We start from the raw sequence: 17,049 nt of genomic DNA on the forward strand, positions 1-17,049 counted from the left end.
CTAAAAACTCAGTAGAGCTGAGAAACTATACAGCCGGTGATACTTTTCTGTGGGTTTGTCACTAGAAGCAAACTTTTCACATTATATATTTTATCCAAAATATTGGTTAGTGCTGCTTCAAAGCTCTGGTGCAGCGAGACTGAGGTATAGTCCTTTTTCACAGCAGACATTTTACATGCAGGCAAGGGAAACATATGCCTGTTTTAAAGGGTTAAGCCTGTATGTACCACAACGGTTTTTGCCACTCAGTTTGGGTCTTGGATTTGGTTAAAGATTTGTTTATAAAAAAAAAAGCTTTAGTCGTCAGTTTAAATGTGATATCAAACACCACCCGGAAAAGAAGCCGGTAAAAAACGGATGTAGCCAGCAAGCTACTGTTAAATCAACAGAACTCCACACTGTAAAAACACAACTTCCCTTTAGTATTTTGAAGGCGGAAGTGAACACTGTGTAACCACCGTTTAACTTGACAGCGCGTGGAGCGGAATCATTTCTCGAGAATCACGTGGTTTGTGGGCGTGCCGGTGAATATAAGTAACCCCGCCTTCCTTCTGCTACTCAGATACACAGACTCTCAGAAGACTACACCGGACGGTTTGTTTTGTTATATCATCCTGCTCACCTTAGCCACAACGTAAGTCGTTTTGTCGTCTGTACGAACGTAGAAGGAAAACTGTTGCATGTATGTTATATGCATGTTTTATTGTGTAAATGAGTTCTAAAAAGTTCTTAAACTTCGTTTTAAGGTGCATATTTCGGGTAGAAACTTCAAAGGCTATCCTTGTTGTTATCGTTGACGTTATTGGTCTCAAATGTATCTATGAGTGTTAAGTCGTACTTTTTAAGTAGCCAATTATCTGCTAGTTGTTTTTTTTTTGCAAGTTTTGTCAGATGACAACAGAATTGAAGAAAATCTAAAACATAACTTAAAAAATAATATGTTAGGTTGTGGCAAAAACAACAACAACAACAACACTGCATTGTTAATGTCATAATTCACAATCCTTTACATTATAGGAGCATTAGCGTTAGTGGCTTTTTCTCAGTGCTGGTTTTCAGACGGCTCACTGTTGTGTCGACTGACTGCAGATGGCCCAGTGGCAGGAACTGCTGAGGCTGGACCCAGCACTCCAGGCCCGGGTGAGCCAGCTGTATGAGAGAAAGTTCCCCAGAGTGATCCGCCATTGTCTGTGCGTCTTGATAGAGAGCCAGGACTGGTAAGACAGGACCGTTTGAGAATAATGGGTGTTGTATTCAGACGGGTCATTCTTGGCTGGCAGCTGCACAATGACTCCCGACCATTAGGGGGCGTGGGGCCTCCAGGTTCATGGTGTAGCAGTTAGTTTGCAGTAATTTAATTAGTTGCACCTTTGTTTGTCAGTACTGGTATTATAAACTGAAATGATAGAGGCCTTAAAGCATTATTACCATCTTGAAGCACTCTTTTGTAGAGGGGCCCTTTATTTTGTCAGGTTGTATTGACCTTAAGTTATGTATTTTACTAAATGATATTTTGCTTAATCAAGTTACCACAAACTAATGACAAATTATTGACTAATACACACACAATGCACAGAGAGTGGGAAAATCGGGCAGGTCAATAGGTGCCCACAGTTCTTTTTGCCCTGGGGACACCTACTGGCCCTGGTCCTGAAAGATGATTATTATTATTATTTATTTATTTTTTTTAATCATGTGCACATCAGATATGAACTTGTGTGCACAAGATTAGAAAATATCACTTTTCAAGACTTTGGAACAACACACAAATCTATATACAGAAGTATATAAATTATATAATTACTATATAATAATAATAATAATAATAATAATAATTATTATTATTATTATTATTATTATTATTATTATTATTATTATTAATAATAATGAGGAGAAGAAGAACCAAAGCAAAACAAACAACATACTGTAAATAAATTGTTTTGTTACACAGATTATGCACCCACGTTACAAATACACTGAGTTAAAGGGGGAGTTCAAGCTTCTGTATGGCCCAAATGTGTAATTGGCTGAAATTCAATTAGTTTGAGGAAGTGGTTTGGTAGACTGGCCTGTTTTTACTGTTCAGAAAAGTTCCCTCCTATTTCACAGGCTTCACTTACCTGATTTATAGAAATATCAAGATGCAATTACTTTGTTATCCTAGTCAGTTTTGATGTTGAATTGTTTTATACATAGTGTTCCCAGCACACGTAGACACATAATCCCTAAATGAATGTACATTTTCTGTTGCTCTGTCTCAGGGATTTGGCAGCTGTGGATGAAAATAAAGCAAACACTTGTTTCCATGCGCTCCTGGTGTTTTTGCAAGAACAGTGGAAACAGTCTGTCCAGGAGAACAATATTTTGCAGGGACCGGATTTTCCAGGGATGCAAGACTACCTGCTGGTATGGCAGACATGCTGTTATGTGAACTGAACATTGCATTAAACATTTAATTTAGATTTATCGTAATTTCTTTTCTCAACGCAGAATAATTATAATCTCATTGTTTTTCTTTTTTTAAACTTAGAAACACTTTAAAGATGAACCACTGAACTTGGCTAAAATCCTTTCTGAATGCCTAAAGGAGGAAAAGAAAATCCTTGCTTCAGCCTCTGAAGCACAGGTAAGATGATATCAGTTGGATGAACAATATAGTCCAGTCCAGGCTGCAGAAATGCTGTAAACATCAAACACCAATAAATGACCAGGAACTAATCATGTACCTGATCACACGAGATTTTTCAAATCTGACTTTTATTTGGTTTTACTATTTTATTCCAGCTCTGAAGGGATAAATCTATACTCTGTTTTGTCTTCTGAACTTAATATTTCAGTTTGATCAAGTGCTATGCAGATGAATATGATGTTTCTGTTTGTCACATTTCTTTTCTAATTCTCTGGTCTGTTCAATCAACAAAAAAAGAGAAAGAAACCGATGTGTTTTGCTTTTTCTTGTCATTTTTACTGCTGTGTTGTGTTTAGCAGAGCACCCTGTAATGTAACTTGAGGTACACACTGTTAGTCTGTTTCGTAAGAATCACCACCATACGCCAATAATAGCAAAAGAAATGTCTTTGTTTCTGTCAGGGTTGCAGCAGTTCAGCCATGGGACAAAAATGGAGAGAGTTGGACAACAAAGTCAACGAAGTGAAAAGGCAGACTTTGGTAAACTCACTTGGACTGTAATTTGTTTTGATCACACAGTTGTTTGCTGGTTTGTATTCCATCTGACAGCCATGGGAAAAACATACTTTATCGTTTCTAAATTTGAACTTTAACTCTAATGCAGGAGGTAAAGAAGGAAATTAAGTCACTGGATGTCCTAAATGAGAAGCTTGACTTCATACAGACGACCTGGCAAAGCCAAGGTATGGAAGGAGACATAAAGAAACAGGTGATAGGTTCGGTGTGAGTTCATGCCTCATTTATGTTTCATTTGTCATTACCAGTGCAGCAGCATATTGGATTGGCCGATTCCTATGCTGTTGTGAAAGAGGAATGTGTTAAGCGGGGCAACTTTATCACACAAACAAAGCAGGTAATGTAAATGCATGTTTGGTGAGTGTTTGTTGCCACAGCACAAACTAATAAACCACTTTCTTCAAAGCATTTTATGTAATGGACTGTACTTGTATAGCGCTTTCTAGTCTTCCGACCACTCAAAGCGCTTCACACTACATATCACATTCACCCCTTGTATTAGATAGCGCCAGTAGAGAGATGCAACGAAGTTCCCAGACTCAAACCAGGGATGATGCAGTTCATTGTCAGCAACTTAACCCCTAAGCCACGGCGACTGCACTCACCTCATCATTTAAAAAAGATATCATTTCAGCCTCTTTGATTTTTTTTGACTGCACAGCTATGTTAAAGACTCATAGGAGCTGTAATTGCTGTCATAGCAATACTGTAGTCTGTTAAAAGCAAGAAAGTCATTTCTAACTGTTGTGTTTGGGTATTATTTTTAAGTATAGATTTAGCATACTTAATGCTTGCTGTGGTTATTTATTTATTTATTTTTGTCTTGCAGATGGTGGTGCAGCAGATAAGGAACATTTTAATATTGGCAGAGCAGATTGTGGCAATTCTCACAGATGTGGAGCTGCCTGAGTGGAAGCGCAGGCAGCAGATGGCCTGCATTGGCAGTCCAGTTGACATCTGTCTGGACCATCTGCAGAAGTGGTAAGAACTTATTAGTTCTACCTTGGCTTTTCATGTTTCATGTTGAGGAAGAAACTTTGTATATTAGAGAAAACGTCTTTTTGTCACAGTTAATACTTGGTGTTATGCATTATGCTGTATGTGCAGGTTCACAATCGTGGCAGAAGTGCTACTACGAGTACGCGAACAGCTGCAGATGCTGCAAGACCAGAACAAGAAATACAGCTCCGATGCCTCCAACCTCCCTGGTCCCTTGGCAGAAATTGAGAAACTTGCATGGTCCTTGCTCACAAAACTTCTTGCAAAGTGAGACATGGCATCAGGACTCTTTATTTATTTTTTTATATAAATATATCACAATACACACAGACTGGTTCACACACTTTCATTTTGTTGACATAATTTGTTATGGTCTTGATTTTTGCAGTGCTCTAGTGGTTGAGAAACAACCTGTCATGTCAAGTTTACCACAACGACCTCTAATTCTTAAGACTGGGGTGCGGTTCACAGTTACATTGAGGTAAGGTTGCACCTCACACAGTGTTTTTCTGCAGTCTATTCATGAAAAAGCAGCCAACACAGAGTTGATATACAGTGGTGTGAAAAAGTGTTTGCCCCCTTCCCTTTTTTTTGCATGTTTGTCACACTTAAATGTTTCAGATCATCAAACTAATTTAAATATTAGTCTAAGATAACACAAGTAAACACAAAATGCAGTTTTTAAATGGAGGTTGTTATTATTAAGGGAAAACAAAATCCAAACCTACATGGCCCTGTGTGAAATAGTGATTGCCCCCTAAACCTAATAACTGGTTGGGCCACCCTTAGCAGCAACAACTGCAATCAAGCGTTTGCGATATCTTGCAATGAGTCTTTTACAGCGCTTGGAGGAATTTTGGCCCACTCATCTTTGCAGAATTGTTGTAATTCAGCCACATTGGAGGGTTTTCGAGCATGAACTGCCTTTTTAAGGTCATGCCACAGCATCTCAATAGGATTCAGGTCAGGACTTTGACTAGGCCACTCCAAAGTCTTAATTTTCTTCTTCTTCAGCCATTCAGAGGTGGACTTGCTGGTGTGTTTTGGATCATTGTCCTGCTGCAGAACCCAAGTTTGCTTCAGCTTGAGGTCACGAACAGATGGCCGGACATTCTCCTTCAGGAGTTTTTGGTAGACAGCAGAATTCATGGTTCCATTTATCACAGCAAGTCTTCCAGGTCCTGAAGCAGCAAAACAGCCCCAGACCATCACACTATCAACACCATATTTTGCTGTTGGTTTGATGTTCTTTTTCTGAAATGCGGTGTTACTTTTACGCTAGATGTAATGGGGCACACACCTTCCAAAAAGTTAAACTTTTGTCTCGTCAGTCCACAGAGTATTTTCCCAAAAGTCTTGGGGATCATCAAGATGTTTTCTGGCAAAAATGAGACGAGCCTTAATGTTCTTTTTGCTCAGCAGTGGTTTTCGTCTTGGAACTCTGCCATGCAGGCCATTTTTGCCCAGTCTCTTTCTTATGGTGGAGTCATGAACACTGACCTTAACTGAGGCAAGTGAGGCCTGCAGTTCTTTGGATGTTGTTGTGGGGTCTCTGATTGGCTGAAGAAGAACAAAATGAAGACTTTGGAGTGGCCTAATCAAAGTCCGATCCCCTTAGCCAGCCTGAAAGCAGGGGCGTTGCAGGTTACGGTCAGTGCCATAAACCCACAGGCTACCAGGGCACCCCCAAAGTAGCTGTAAGAAGTACTGTATGATTTTTATTTCTTCAAGATCATTCTGTCAGTATCTGTTTCTTCTCTTCTCAGGTTCTTAGCAAACCTACCAGAATTCAAGTGTCTGCTCAAAGTCAAACCTGTATTTGACAAGTAAGTCAAAGAAAACTTTGGTCTGAGCCAGTGATATAGTAAATTATTATTTTACATAAACACAAATCATCCGTTTGAAAAAATTTTAAACTAAAAACTGTTTGTCTGTTTTTTGTTTTTTATTTAAAAAACCTTTCTTTTTAATAGCCTTTGTATTCTTATCAATCTTTTTGTAACCCTTTTCCCCTAAAAATAAGGGACGTTGAAGAAGTCATGACAGTTAACGGGTAGGTAAACTGTACCAAAACAATTTGAAAATCTGAAGTGTAAACTGAGGAAGTGTTTAAAAATGTATCATTAGTCTATAATAATTTCTGATAATAGACACACTCTGTTCTGATGTTGTTGTAGGCTCCGTCACTTTGACTTCAACAGGGATGACTGTAAGGTGTTGGACATGGACACTCCCGGTGAAGGCTTGGTGGCAGAATTTGGTCACATGGTATGAAACTCCACAAACCGCTGAACTTGAAGAAGAACTTAACCTTTGAAATGTGAACATGAGTTAAAGCAAAAAAAAATGTGTCCATCTGTCATTAAATGAACATATAGCCTTTTTATTTTATGAACATGTAATATAATGCATACATTACTTGCCCTAAACATATATAGTATACAGTGTATAATGACTGCATTTTCTTAAAAACACTGTTTTGGTTTTTTTGGTTTTTTTCAGTCACTCAAGGAAAGAAAAGCAAGAGCCAAAGGACCTTGTGAGGTAAGAGGAGACATTCAAAATGATTTAACTGCCACTTGTAGATACAGTGTATGCTGTAAAGAGAAACTTGATATTATTGGTTGCCACCTGCTGGCTATGTTAGTTAAACGCTAGGTGCATGCACCAAAGTGGTGGACGGACCGACATTGCCATGCTGCTAACATGGCTAAAAATCAATGAATGCAGGTTTAAGGCAGCGTTCGCATTTGTGTGGGACATTAACACCTGCATGTTGATACATAAAACAGATTGATGGAATTCAGTGAATGGAGAGAGCGACACAAGTTAGACGTTTTATGGTTGGCAGGTAAATATAAACAGCACACTTAATCAGCTCGTTAATTCTGTGTGGAAGTTTTATTCACCCCCAAATCACAACCTAGGTGTGTCTTTTGTTTTATTTATTTTTTTTATTTATTTGTTCATGAATAGTACACTTGCAAATCATTATACAAGTAATTTTTTCTCTGAAAACCATATCTCTTTCTCATTCATCAGAGTCGTCTGGGAGTCACTGAAGAACTCCACATCATTAAGTTTGTGACAGGGCTTCAGTATGCTGGACTGCAGTGTAACATCGAGGTGAGTAAACATGTCACTCAAATTACAGTCAGAGGCATTTCAATTTCTGTGTGCTCTTTGTTGCTGATCTTAAAATATTACTGGTTGAAGAGAAGGCAGTATTAGAGCTGCAGTTGTTCAGTCAGTAGCCAGGCAGTTTACACTCCGCCTGTGTTGGTCCAGGCCAGCTCCCTGCCTGTGGTTGTCATCTCCAGTACCAATCAGATCGTCAGTGCCTGGGCCTCTGTCATGTGGTGCAACATGCTGTCCACCAGCGAACCCAGGGTAAAGCCATCACACCTCAACACAACAAGTAAACAGGATCTGTTTAGCTACATAATAAGACACATCTAAATCACACCAAACAGTCGTACCTATGCATTTTGGATTTATGGTTTTGATTTCTCATGCACGGATAGTACAGTTTTCTTTCTTCTTATTGTGTTACATAGTTCATATCCACAAATTCAATCGTCTAGTTTTAAATCACATTTTGACTACCATGGTCACATCCCTGTGAAGGACAGCGGGTCAGAGTCATTTGTCACTGCAGAACAAACTATTGAAAGTCTGTGACTTTGTTCTGTAGAACCTGTTGTTGTTTGTCGACCCTCCTCCGCTCACCTGGCAGCAGCTGTCACCGGTTCTGAGCTGGCAGTTTTTGTCTGTTGGTCAACGGGAGCTTGACGAAAACCAGCTCTCTGTGCTAAGAGAAAAAATTGCAGGTGAGTGTTTGACCGCTTCTTCCATAGAATTGAATCATTTTCAAGGTTCAAGGTTCATTTATTGTCATTTTACAACACAGGGTTGCACAATGAAATGAAAGTTGATGATCTATTGAGATGCTGTGGCAAGACCTTAAAAAGGCAGTTCATGCTCAAAAACCCTCCAATGTGGCTGAATTACAACAATTCTGCAAAGATGAGTGGGCCAAAATTCCTCCACAGTGCTGTAAAAGACTCACTGCAAGTCATCGTAAATGCTTGATTGCAGTTGTTGCTGCTAAGGGGGGCCCAACCAGTTATTAGGTTTAGGGGGCAATCACTATTTCACACAGGGCCATGTAGGTTTGGATTTTGTTTTCCCTTAATAATAACAACCTCCATTTTAAAAACTGCGTTTTGTGTTTACTTGTGTTATCTTTGACTAATATTTAAATTTGTTTGATCTGAAACATTTAAGTGTGACAAACATGCAAAAAAAAAAAGGGGGGCAAACACTTTTTCACACCACTGTATATACACATCTTTAAATATGAATAGAATAAAAGAATATATACAGTTACTTATCTACAATATAAATATATAGATTTCTAGTGGTAGCTTGCAAAATAAAGTTCACCTCTTATTAGAAAAGTTGATTTTAAATAGATTCTACAGAAAAATGTAATAAAACATACTGTACTTCCATATAGGATCAGTATCGGAGACAGTGCAGGTTGTAAATTTTTCAGTGAACTTCCGTGTTAAAGTAATAGTTCGACATTTGGGGAAATATGCTTATTGGCTTTCTTGCTGAGAGTTAGATGAGAAGATCGATACCACTCTCATGTTTGTGTGATAAATATAAAGCTACAGCCAACAGCTGATTAGTTTAGCTTAGCACAAAGACTGGAAATGGGGACAGCTAGCCTGACTCAGCCTCTACAAAAACTGCATGTTGTGGTTTTACCGGGGGTTATATACTGAACTATTTTTTGGGTGGGCACAGTGACTTCTTAGAAAATACTTAGTTTTTTGTACAGATTAAGCAAAAGAGACTTAACATGTTAATTAGTGAACTTTAGAGGTGCTGGTAGGCGGATTTTGTTACTGTCGGACAGAGCCAGGCTAGCTGTTTCCTGTCTTTATGCTAAGCTTGACTGCATGGATGCATAAGAACAACTGGATATGATGGCACCGCCTCTCAGCCGTGCTTCCAGTACTTTCCAGTGGCCACTCGTGGTATTGCAATGAAAAATTCCCCTGCGGTCCAAAAAGCATTTTCCTCATAGGCCACCATCATTAAAGAGACATCTGTAAAACTGTTGACAGGACACCTCGAACTGCAAACAAGGTCAATTTTGACTCTATTATGAATTTTTGATCCATGGAAGTTTTATATTTGTAAAACTGTCCTCGAGCAAGGAAAATCTGTGATGTCATCACAATGTAAAGTCTATTGGCCGAGCGGGAAGTCGCGGGCGGGGCCAGTGGGAGAAACACTACTGCGCATATTCAGTGGGTTGCATACCCCAGAAGTAAACCCGGAAGCTAGAAAACTTTTTAGCTGTATGTGCCAGGCGAGCAATTCTCATTGATTATCCAGTTCCAATAATACATCCATGCTCAGCTGCTGTAGCTTCATACTGAGCAGACAGTGGTATCGATCTTCTCATCTAACTCTTGCCAAGAAACCATATTTTCCAAAATGTCGAACTTTTCCTTTAAAACACTATCAGTGTCATTTCTAATGACAAAGTGTTTCCATAATTTTTTTGGAAACTGTCTTATATAAATCAATAGGATTCAAGATAACTGTGTTTTAATGTGCTAAATATGGTTTTTGAATTAAACCTTGCACTCATTGCTCAGATAGGCCTAAGATATAAAGGCTGATGTGTTCATTTCTGTACTTCAGAGTTTGTTATTTTTGTCATTTTTATGTAACTGTTTCTTCACAGATGATCCTGATGGTCTTGTTCACTGGAGCACGTTCTCCAAGGTGAGTGCTGAGCAAGATTCTTATTATACTATAGTTTACACAATTTGTACAACTTCAGCGCCTGAAATGGGCCAGTACTCACCGGTACTACTGGCTCTTCTGATTTTTGTCCAAATTAATACCCTTACTTTTTATTGCGTACCTCCACTTCCTGGTGAGTCTAGGTACGCAGCGCTAAACACCTGCGTAATGCTTGATTTTCACCGTACTCTGCCTCTGATTGGCTAGTGTTCGTCGCCTTCATTGGTTTGGTTGACTTTCAGGTCTGTGCCAATGCAACAATGTAAATAAGTTAAATACTATTCTCATGCTTTCCCTTTTCTCCCTCTTTATGTCATGATATGTGTATACCATTATTGCAAGAGGGAAATGTTTTACCAGAAGATAACGTAAGAAATTTAAACAAGTTTTCAGTTATACTCAGTTTATGTTGATTTGACACACCGTACTTCAAGGTGACATTTGATGTGACTGCGTCATTGGCGCTAAATAAATGCAGTCTTGCCCATACGTTATGGACTGGCCTTTGGTATTCCTTCTCAATATCCATTTAATCTGTTGGCCAACAGATATCATATTTTCAGTTGGTTTTACTGTAGCATATATGCAATATTATGTGTGTACAATTTGATATTAATCAATAGCTACATAAGGTTTTTATTAACCAAATATACATTTATGTACAAACTGTGGAAATGTCTGTTGCATGTAATGAAATGTATACAAACATACATTTGAAGTGGGATATATTACGAAGATATGCATATAACTATAAATATATCTAAGACACGTGATGATCATGTCATACAACTGCTGAATTAGGGTACTGGGCAACAAAGAAGAAGAATGTATTCACAAAGCGGAAATGGACTCAGAGGAGGAATCAGAACGCGAAATTAGAAATGAGGACCCGAGAGGTTTTGAAAATAAAAAGAAAAGGAACAAGAGTAACTCAAGTGAAGTATCTTGTTGGTGTGTTAGCTGTGACACAAACAGACGGCATTTTCAAGAATCTACATGAGGTCGGAAAGTTTGTAGGAGGAAAGCTTGGAGAAGTCAGATCGGTCAGGATAACAAGAAGTGGGATGGTTATCATTGAATGTGTGTCAAAGCGTCAGAGATAAAGCCCTGAAGATTCGTGCATTTAGAGATCACAGCAGTGTGAACTGCTTCCCACTCGGACCAGAAGTAAAGAAGGGAGTAGTAAGCGGAGTGCCACTGTCGGTGGAGGCCGAGTCATTTCGGGAGGTTGAAGGTGTGTGTGAGGCAAGAAGGCTGACAAGATTCAGAAATGGGGAGAAGGAGGACAGAAACTCAGTGTGTTTGACATTTGAGGGGGAATTACCGGAGAGAGTGTATCTACATTATGTGTGTTACAGGGTGAGGCCATATGAGAGAGCGCCTCTCAGATGTTTCTGCTGTCAGTAATATGGACATGTTGCTGCAGGATGTAGAGGAGGCAGGAGATGTGGGAGATGTGGGAAGGAAAACTGTAACGTGGAGAAGTGTAAAGTGGAGAAAGAGCAAGCAAAGTGCCTGCACTGCGAAGGAAACCACCATACAGGATCAGCACAATGCCCAAAAAGAATTAAGGAAATAAAAATGAATAAGATCAGAGCAGAAAAGGGATTGTCATACGCTGATGCTGCTAAGAGTATGGAGAGAAACGGTGAAATGGTGGCAGTACAAAAGGAAAAGGAGCAGAAAGGAAATGGAGATTAGCAGAACATCAGTATGGCCAAGAAGCGATTTCTGGCATTTATTGCCATGGTTATAAACTGTGCGGCTGAAATAAAGGGGAAGTCGGACAGGATTAATACGGTGCTGGACGCTGCAAGAAGATTCTTGCAGCGAATGTTGTGGACATATCTGGAGAGGATCTGGATGTTACACTGAGGGAAAGAGAAGCACCAACTCAGACAACTGGGTCTGGGTTATAGAATGGACTATGGCATTGGATCACTTTGGGTGGACACTGTAAATAGTTTAAACTGTGAAGCTGTTAAAATTCAGTAGGTGGGGGTATTGCACAATTAGGGATGCCAACTGCCTTAAAACTCAACAGAAGAGAAAAAATATTAGGGTACTGGCACTTTTGGTCAAAGTGTGTGTGTGTGTGTGTCTGTGTGTCTTTACACGTTGACTTTTGCTTTCCTGTGGACAGAGCAACAGTGCCTGGATTTGGATTGATGGAATCCTTGATTTGATCAAAAGACACTTGGTGGATCTTTGGCGGGACGGGTAAGATACAGAGTCCTTTCAGCAAAGTTTTACTGTTTAGTTAATTGTATCATTCACAATAATTAGCACATTAATTGTGACACAGTGGTCCACATACCAGCAACAAATGAAGCCACTGAAACAATGATTCAGTCTTCTGAGTATTATTATTTGGGAATATGGACGGGGATTAAGTCACTATGCTTCCCAGTGAACTAAACTCTGGTCATATTCTGTATGTGGGTTTCAGGTCCATCATGGGGTTCGTGAACAGGAATAGGACACGGGTCCTGTTGCAGGAAAAACAGGCCGGGACCTTTCTGCTCCGCTTTAGCGAGAGCAACAAAGACGGAGCCATCACCATCAGCTGGGTTGAGCACTCCAATGGTGGTACGTTTCTGTACATGTATGTGTGTTTGGACAAAATTCTTAACTTGTTCAAATTAGGGTTTGAATGATATGGGTTTTCCAAGGCCAATACTGTTTTCACAGCCAGTTTGCTTGGTTGTCACTGGCACAGTTTGTGTCATGCCTATTAACAAACTGACCGTGTATAGCATGTGTTTAGAAATATTGTTTACATTTCTGTTTCATTCTCACCACATAAGCACTCCTCATTTGTAGCTGGAAAGCTTCAGTTAAAAACAGCCCAAAAAACCCACCTGAACTGAGAATACATAACGTACAAATGATAATTTCTTCCTATGGCAGACTGCCTCCGGTCATCTGTCCTGTCTTGGATGAAATAATTTCAACACCACACATTCAGATATTTGTCTTCTTGTGTTTGCTTACTTTTCTTCTGTATGTCCTGCAGAGACCCATGTGCATGCAGTAGAGCCCTACACCAAGCAGGAACTGTCGGCCATTTCTCTACCAGACATTATTTACCGCTACAGTGTGAGAGCCCAGAGGAACATGACCAGGAATCCTCTGCTCTATCTTTACCCAGACATCCCCAAACACACTGCCTTTGGACGCTACTACAACTCCTCTGGTATTGTCTCTTGCTTGACTTTCCCCCTGAGAACCAAAATACTTTATTTATCAAGTACAACAATAAATGAACAGGAATTTGGTGATTGGTCTTTTTCTACCCCAGGACTACAGGAATTTAAATTCCAAAATAAATGTAATAATTCTGAAACACTTTAGATGTATTCTTGCAGAAACATAATATCTAATATAACCAGTACTGCATAATAATGTGCTAAGTTGAATAGCAGAAAATAAAGCTCCTCACACTCTCTAACTTGAAAAGATTAATGGATTTATAATGTTAATGTTGCCGTTGAAAACGATGCTGAGGTTATCCAGTTTAAGTCAGTGTCATGTTCTTAGTAGCATGTAATGACCTCTAATCACCTCTGTTGCAGAAACGTCGGAACCTAAAAAGGTCGTAGATGGGTACGTCAACAGAAAACTCGTCCCTTTTTCAGAGTAAGACAATAAGAATTAAACAAAACATGCATCAGGAATAAACGCTTTGCATCACATATCTTTGACCATCTACAGCTGTTTCCATCATGGAGAGAATTTAGAATGCTTTCAAAATGCCCAAACACTCATACAACCCTAAGTCCTCCTATGATCGTATTGTGTCCTTCCCTGAGTAAGGTTATTCAAAAATGTTCTGTATTGTTCAATGCTGTATAGGAAAAAATTGCCTTAAGTTTTTTTTTGTTTGTTTTTTTTCTACAGCAGTCCTACGCCACCTCCGTCTCCACCTAGGGAGATAGACATGATGGACATGGACATAGACATGAATGTGGGTTTGAAATTTTACACTAATTTCACTACAGTCCGTTAAAGTATCATTCATGGATCTTTTTGGCCACTTGGGGCAGCGGCACAAGCTGCTAGCACAACATATGATCACCCTATAGACTTGTTGCCTATTAACACATCCAGCAATATTCATTTAGAGTTGTTTCTGGCCACCTGACAATTTTAATATTCACTCTTCTTTTAGCTCTGTTTTTGGTCTCCACTAACTCCCATGGAAAATATGTGGCTTTTTAGCTGCTAAATGCTCCACTATGTTCACCAACTAGTCGCTAGCTGTGTCTGTCTGCTGTTTGGTGCTGAGCAGGTGGTGTACAGTGGGTTTATGAGAGCTTTTTCATTGTAAATAGCTGCCTGTTGTTGCTGGAAATGAGGTTGATGAGAGCTGTGAGCCGTAACACCAAAACAATGAGCTGAAAGAAGCTTAAAAAAAAAACTTCATAGAGCTGAGAGAAGCAGCGTAGTTGGGTGATCACTCTCTGTGGGCTCATAATGACAAGCGACACCGCTCATCTTACAGTCATTTGATCCATTGTTAATATGGAAATATTGATTTGTGCAGCTTTAACATGATCACCATTTTAGTACTTCCAGGTTTTTCAAAGATATCGATGGTTTGATTTTCCTTGTTTGTTTATACAACTTTTCCTCAGCAGTCTTTTTGTTTCCTTGTAGATAGAGACTCTGTTTCAGGAAGTCTTCTCCGAATTACTCGACTTACCTGGACTCCCTGACATCCACACATCTTATCAAGAGATGGCATCAACTCAGACGCTCAGTCGATTTTAGTAGCTCCTTCTGAAAATGTGCCGGCTCATCGTGTCACACTCAGAAAGTTGCCAGAATGGGAAATTTTATTCGTCAAGTACAAGGAATGTTTTTTGGTGCAGGTGTCAGTAATACAATTTTTAAAACAAAACAAAAAACAGAACAAGGTAATTTACAATAACATTTTAAAACGTGGGGAAAGATTCTGTATTGTGAATATGTATACACTGTGCAAAGATACGAGCAATGTTAAGATATTAGCTGCTAAACTGCCTATTTACACGATTGTATATTGGATACTGTATATTTTTTATGTTTTTAATGCTGGGCTGTGGGTTATGTGCATTGTATTTGCTGTACTTGGGGAGAAGCCAAAGATAAATGTTCACTGAGGTGGACAATAAAGTCAATCTAATATAATCTAATTTGGGCAATGTAATAGGTTCTGACAAAATGTGTGGTGGTTTTCTATTGTACTGAAAACTTTGATTTGAACTTTGAACCTGATTTACACTTTTTTTTTTTTGATTCAGTAGAATATTTGTTGACTTTCTACCTCTAAAGGTAAATTCAGAAGATGAAAATCCTGCTGCAGTGGGTAAAAACATAATCTCTATTAACAGATATCTGCATATGAATGCTAAATCCTTGTCGGACGATAGCGATATGATAGATTCCAGTGCCAAGAGAAATAACATTTGCAGTACTGAATCTATAATAACTTTATTTATACAGAGAAGAAGACAAACACATTCGGTGGCCTCATGTCTTGGCTGCTCGTTTTCAGTTCTCTGGGAGAATCTGTCCTGACCCCTACATCACCTGGCCAAAACTCCACCATGTCGTGAGCTCACAGTACTAAAAAATACCAAACTCTTTTTTTAGAAATCTTCGATTTAAGAGAAAACATTTAATCAAAGTCTCAGAGCTGCACAGCACATTATCCCTATCCCTTGCCCATATTTTCAGCACTTGGATACGTGGAGTCCCATAAGCAACAAGTGTCACAAACGGAGGTGGAAGAAGTACTCAGATCTTTTACTTAAGTAAAAGTAGCAGTAACAAAGTGTAGAAATACTCTGTTACAAGTAAAAGTCATGCATTCAAAATCTTACTTAAGTAAAAGAACAAAAGTATGAGCATCAAAATATACTTAAAGTACCAACAGTAAAAGTAGTCATTATGCAGAATGGCCCATTTCAGAATAATATAGATTATACTGGATTATAATTAGTGATGCATTAATGTGTCAGCATCACTAATGTTGCAGCTGGCAAGTGTGGGGCTAATTTCAACATACTTGTGGCTTAAAACAAGATAATACATCATAATTTATTAATTAAGTAATTTTGATCCGTAAGACCAGTGACATTGTGGGGGTGGAGCTGGACTCTCTGGCGGTGGTGTCAGAGAGGAGGATGCTGGCCAAACTACACGGCATCTTGGACAGTGTCTCCCACCCGCTCCATGACGTGCTGGTCAAACAAAGGAGCACCTTCAGCGGAAGACTCACCCCCCCAGAATGCACCACAGAGCGCCACAGGAAGTCATTCCTGCCTGTGGCCATCAAACTCTTTAACTCCTCCCTCTGAGGGTCAGTCTGTATGACCCTAGGTCACTAAACTGGACATTGATCATTAACATCACTGCAATACTTGAATAATTGTGCAATATCTGTGTAATACTCTTTATTTTCTGACCTGTTTTTATAGTGTAATGTATTATATTTTTTTTGCTAGTACTTTCTCCTGTGTGCACTGACGTAAAGGTGAGCTGCTGTAACAAAGAGTTTCCCTTCGGGGATCAATAAAGTATTTCTGATTCTGATACAGTACTTGAGTGAATGTACTTAGATTCCACCACTGGGCACTAATGGGTTACCTGATGAGTCAAAAGTATAACCAACTACATACAGCATGTATCATAAGAATAAGCTGAATCATTTGACTGTCTTGTAAGAATGAAACACTTAATATCTTCCTGTACCTATAAACAGGGGATAAAATGAATTACTACCAAAGATAACGCCACTGTCAGATTCCACAGCACGGGATGGATCCTGAAATCTCTTACAGTTTGACTGACACAACACTTAAGTCTAAGTTAGTGTCTCCTGACACCATCACACGAGTGTTCACATCAGGCTGGTTTCACATACAGGTAGAATGAAGGAATACAAAGGAGTGAACAAGTCTAAATTTTCATTTAGGATTATATGAAAAGCACACAAAATGCATATTTTCCATCAATAACTCAAACTCTTCA

General features: G+C 39.2%; 1 protein-coding gene across 4 annotated transcripts; it reads left to right on the top strand.

The window, feature by feature from the left end:
- Positions 1–489: 489 nt before the first annotated feature.
- LOC122885811 (signal transducer and activator of transcription 1-alpha/beta-like) lies at positions 490–15,209 on the top strand. Of its 4 annotated transcripts, none has more exons than XM_044217467.1 (24): positions 490–634; positions 1,090–1,217; positions 2,262–2,406; positions 2,531–2,626; positions 3,091–3,168; positions 3,293–3,371; positions 3,453–3,541; positions 4,034–4,185; positions 4,312–4,470; positions 4,592–4,684; positions 5,970–6,029; positions 6,227–6,256; positions 6,381–6,471; positions 6,706–6,747; positions 7,246–7,329; positions 7,492–7,593; positions 7,898–8,033; positions 9,971–10,011; positions 12,176–12,252; positions 12,482–12,621; positions 13,049–13,228; positions 13,608–13,638; positions 13,933–13,999; positions 14,692–15,209. In XM_044217467.1, the coding sequence occupies exons 2-24, from the start codon at positions 1,090–1,092 to the stop codon at positions 14,803–14,805; spliced, it is 2,214 nt and encodes a 737-aa protein (XP_044073402.1). In that variant the 5' UTR covers positions 490–634; the 3' UTR covers positions 14,806–15,209. The 4 variants fall into 4 exon arrangements, with proteins under 4 accessions (XP_044073402.1, XP_044073399.1, XP_044073400.1 ...); XM_044217464.1 differs by having other exon boundaries at positions 491–634; positions 13,608–13,671; XM_044217465.1 differs by having other exon boundaries at positions 542–634; positions 1,047–1,217; positions 13,608–13,671.
- Positions 15,210–17,049: the final 1,840 nt, after the last annotated feature.

This window comes from Siniperca chuatsi, linkage group LG12 (genome assembly GCF_020085105.1).
Source record: "Siniperca chuatsi isolate FFG_IHB_CAS linkage group LG12, ASM2008510v1, whole genome shotgun sequence".
NCBI lineage: Eukaryota > Metazoa > Chordata > Actinopteri > Centrarchiformes > Sinipercidae > Siniperca > Siniperca chuatsi.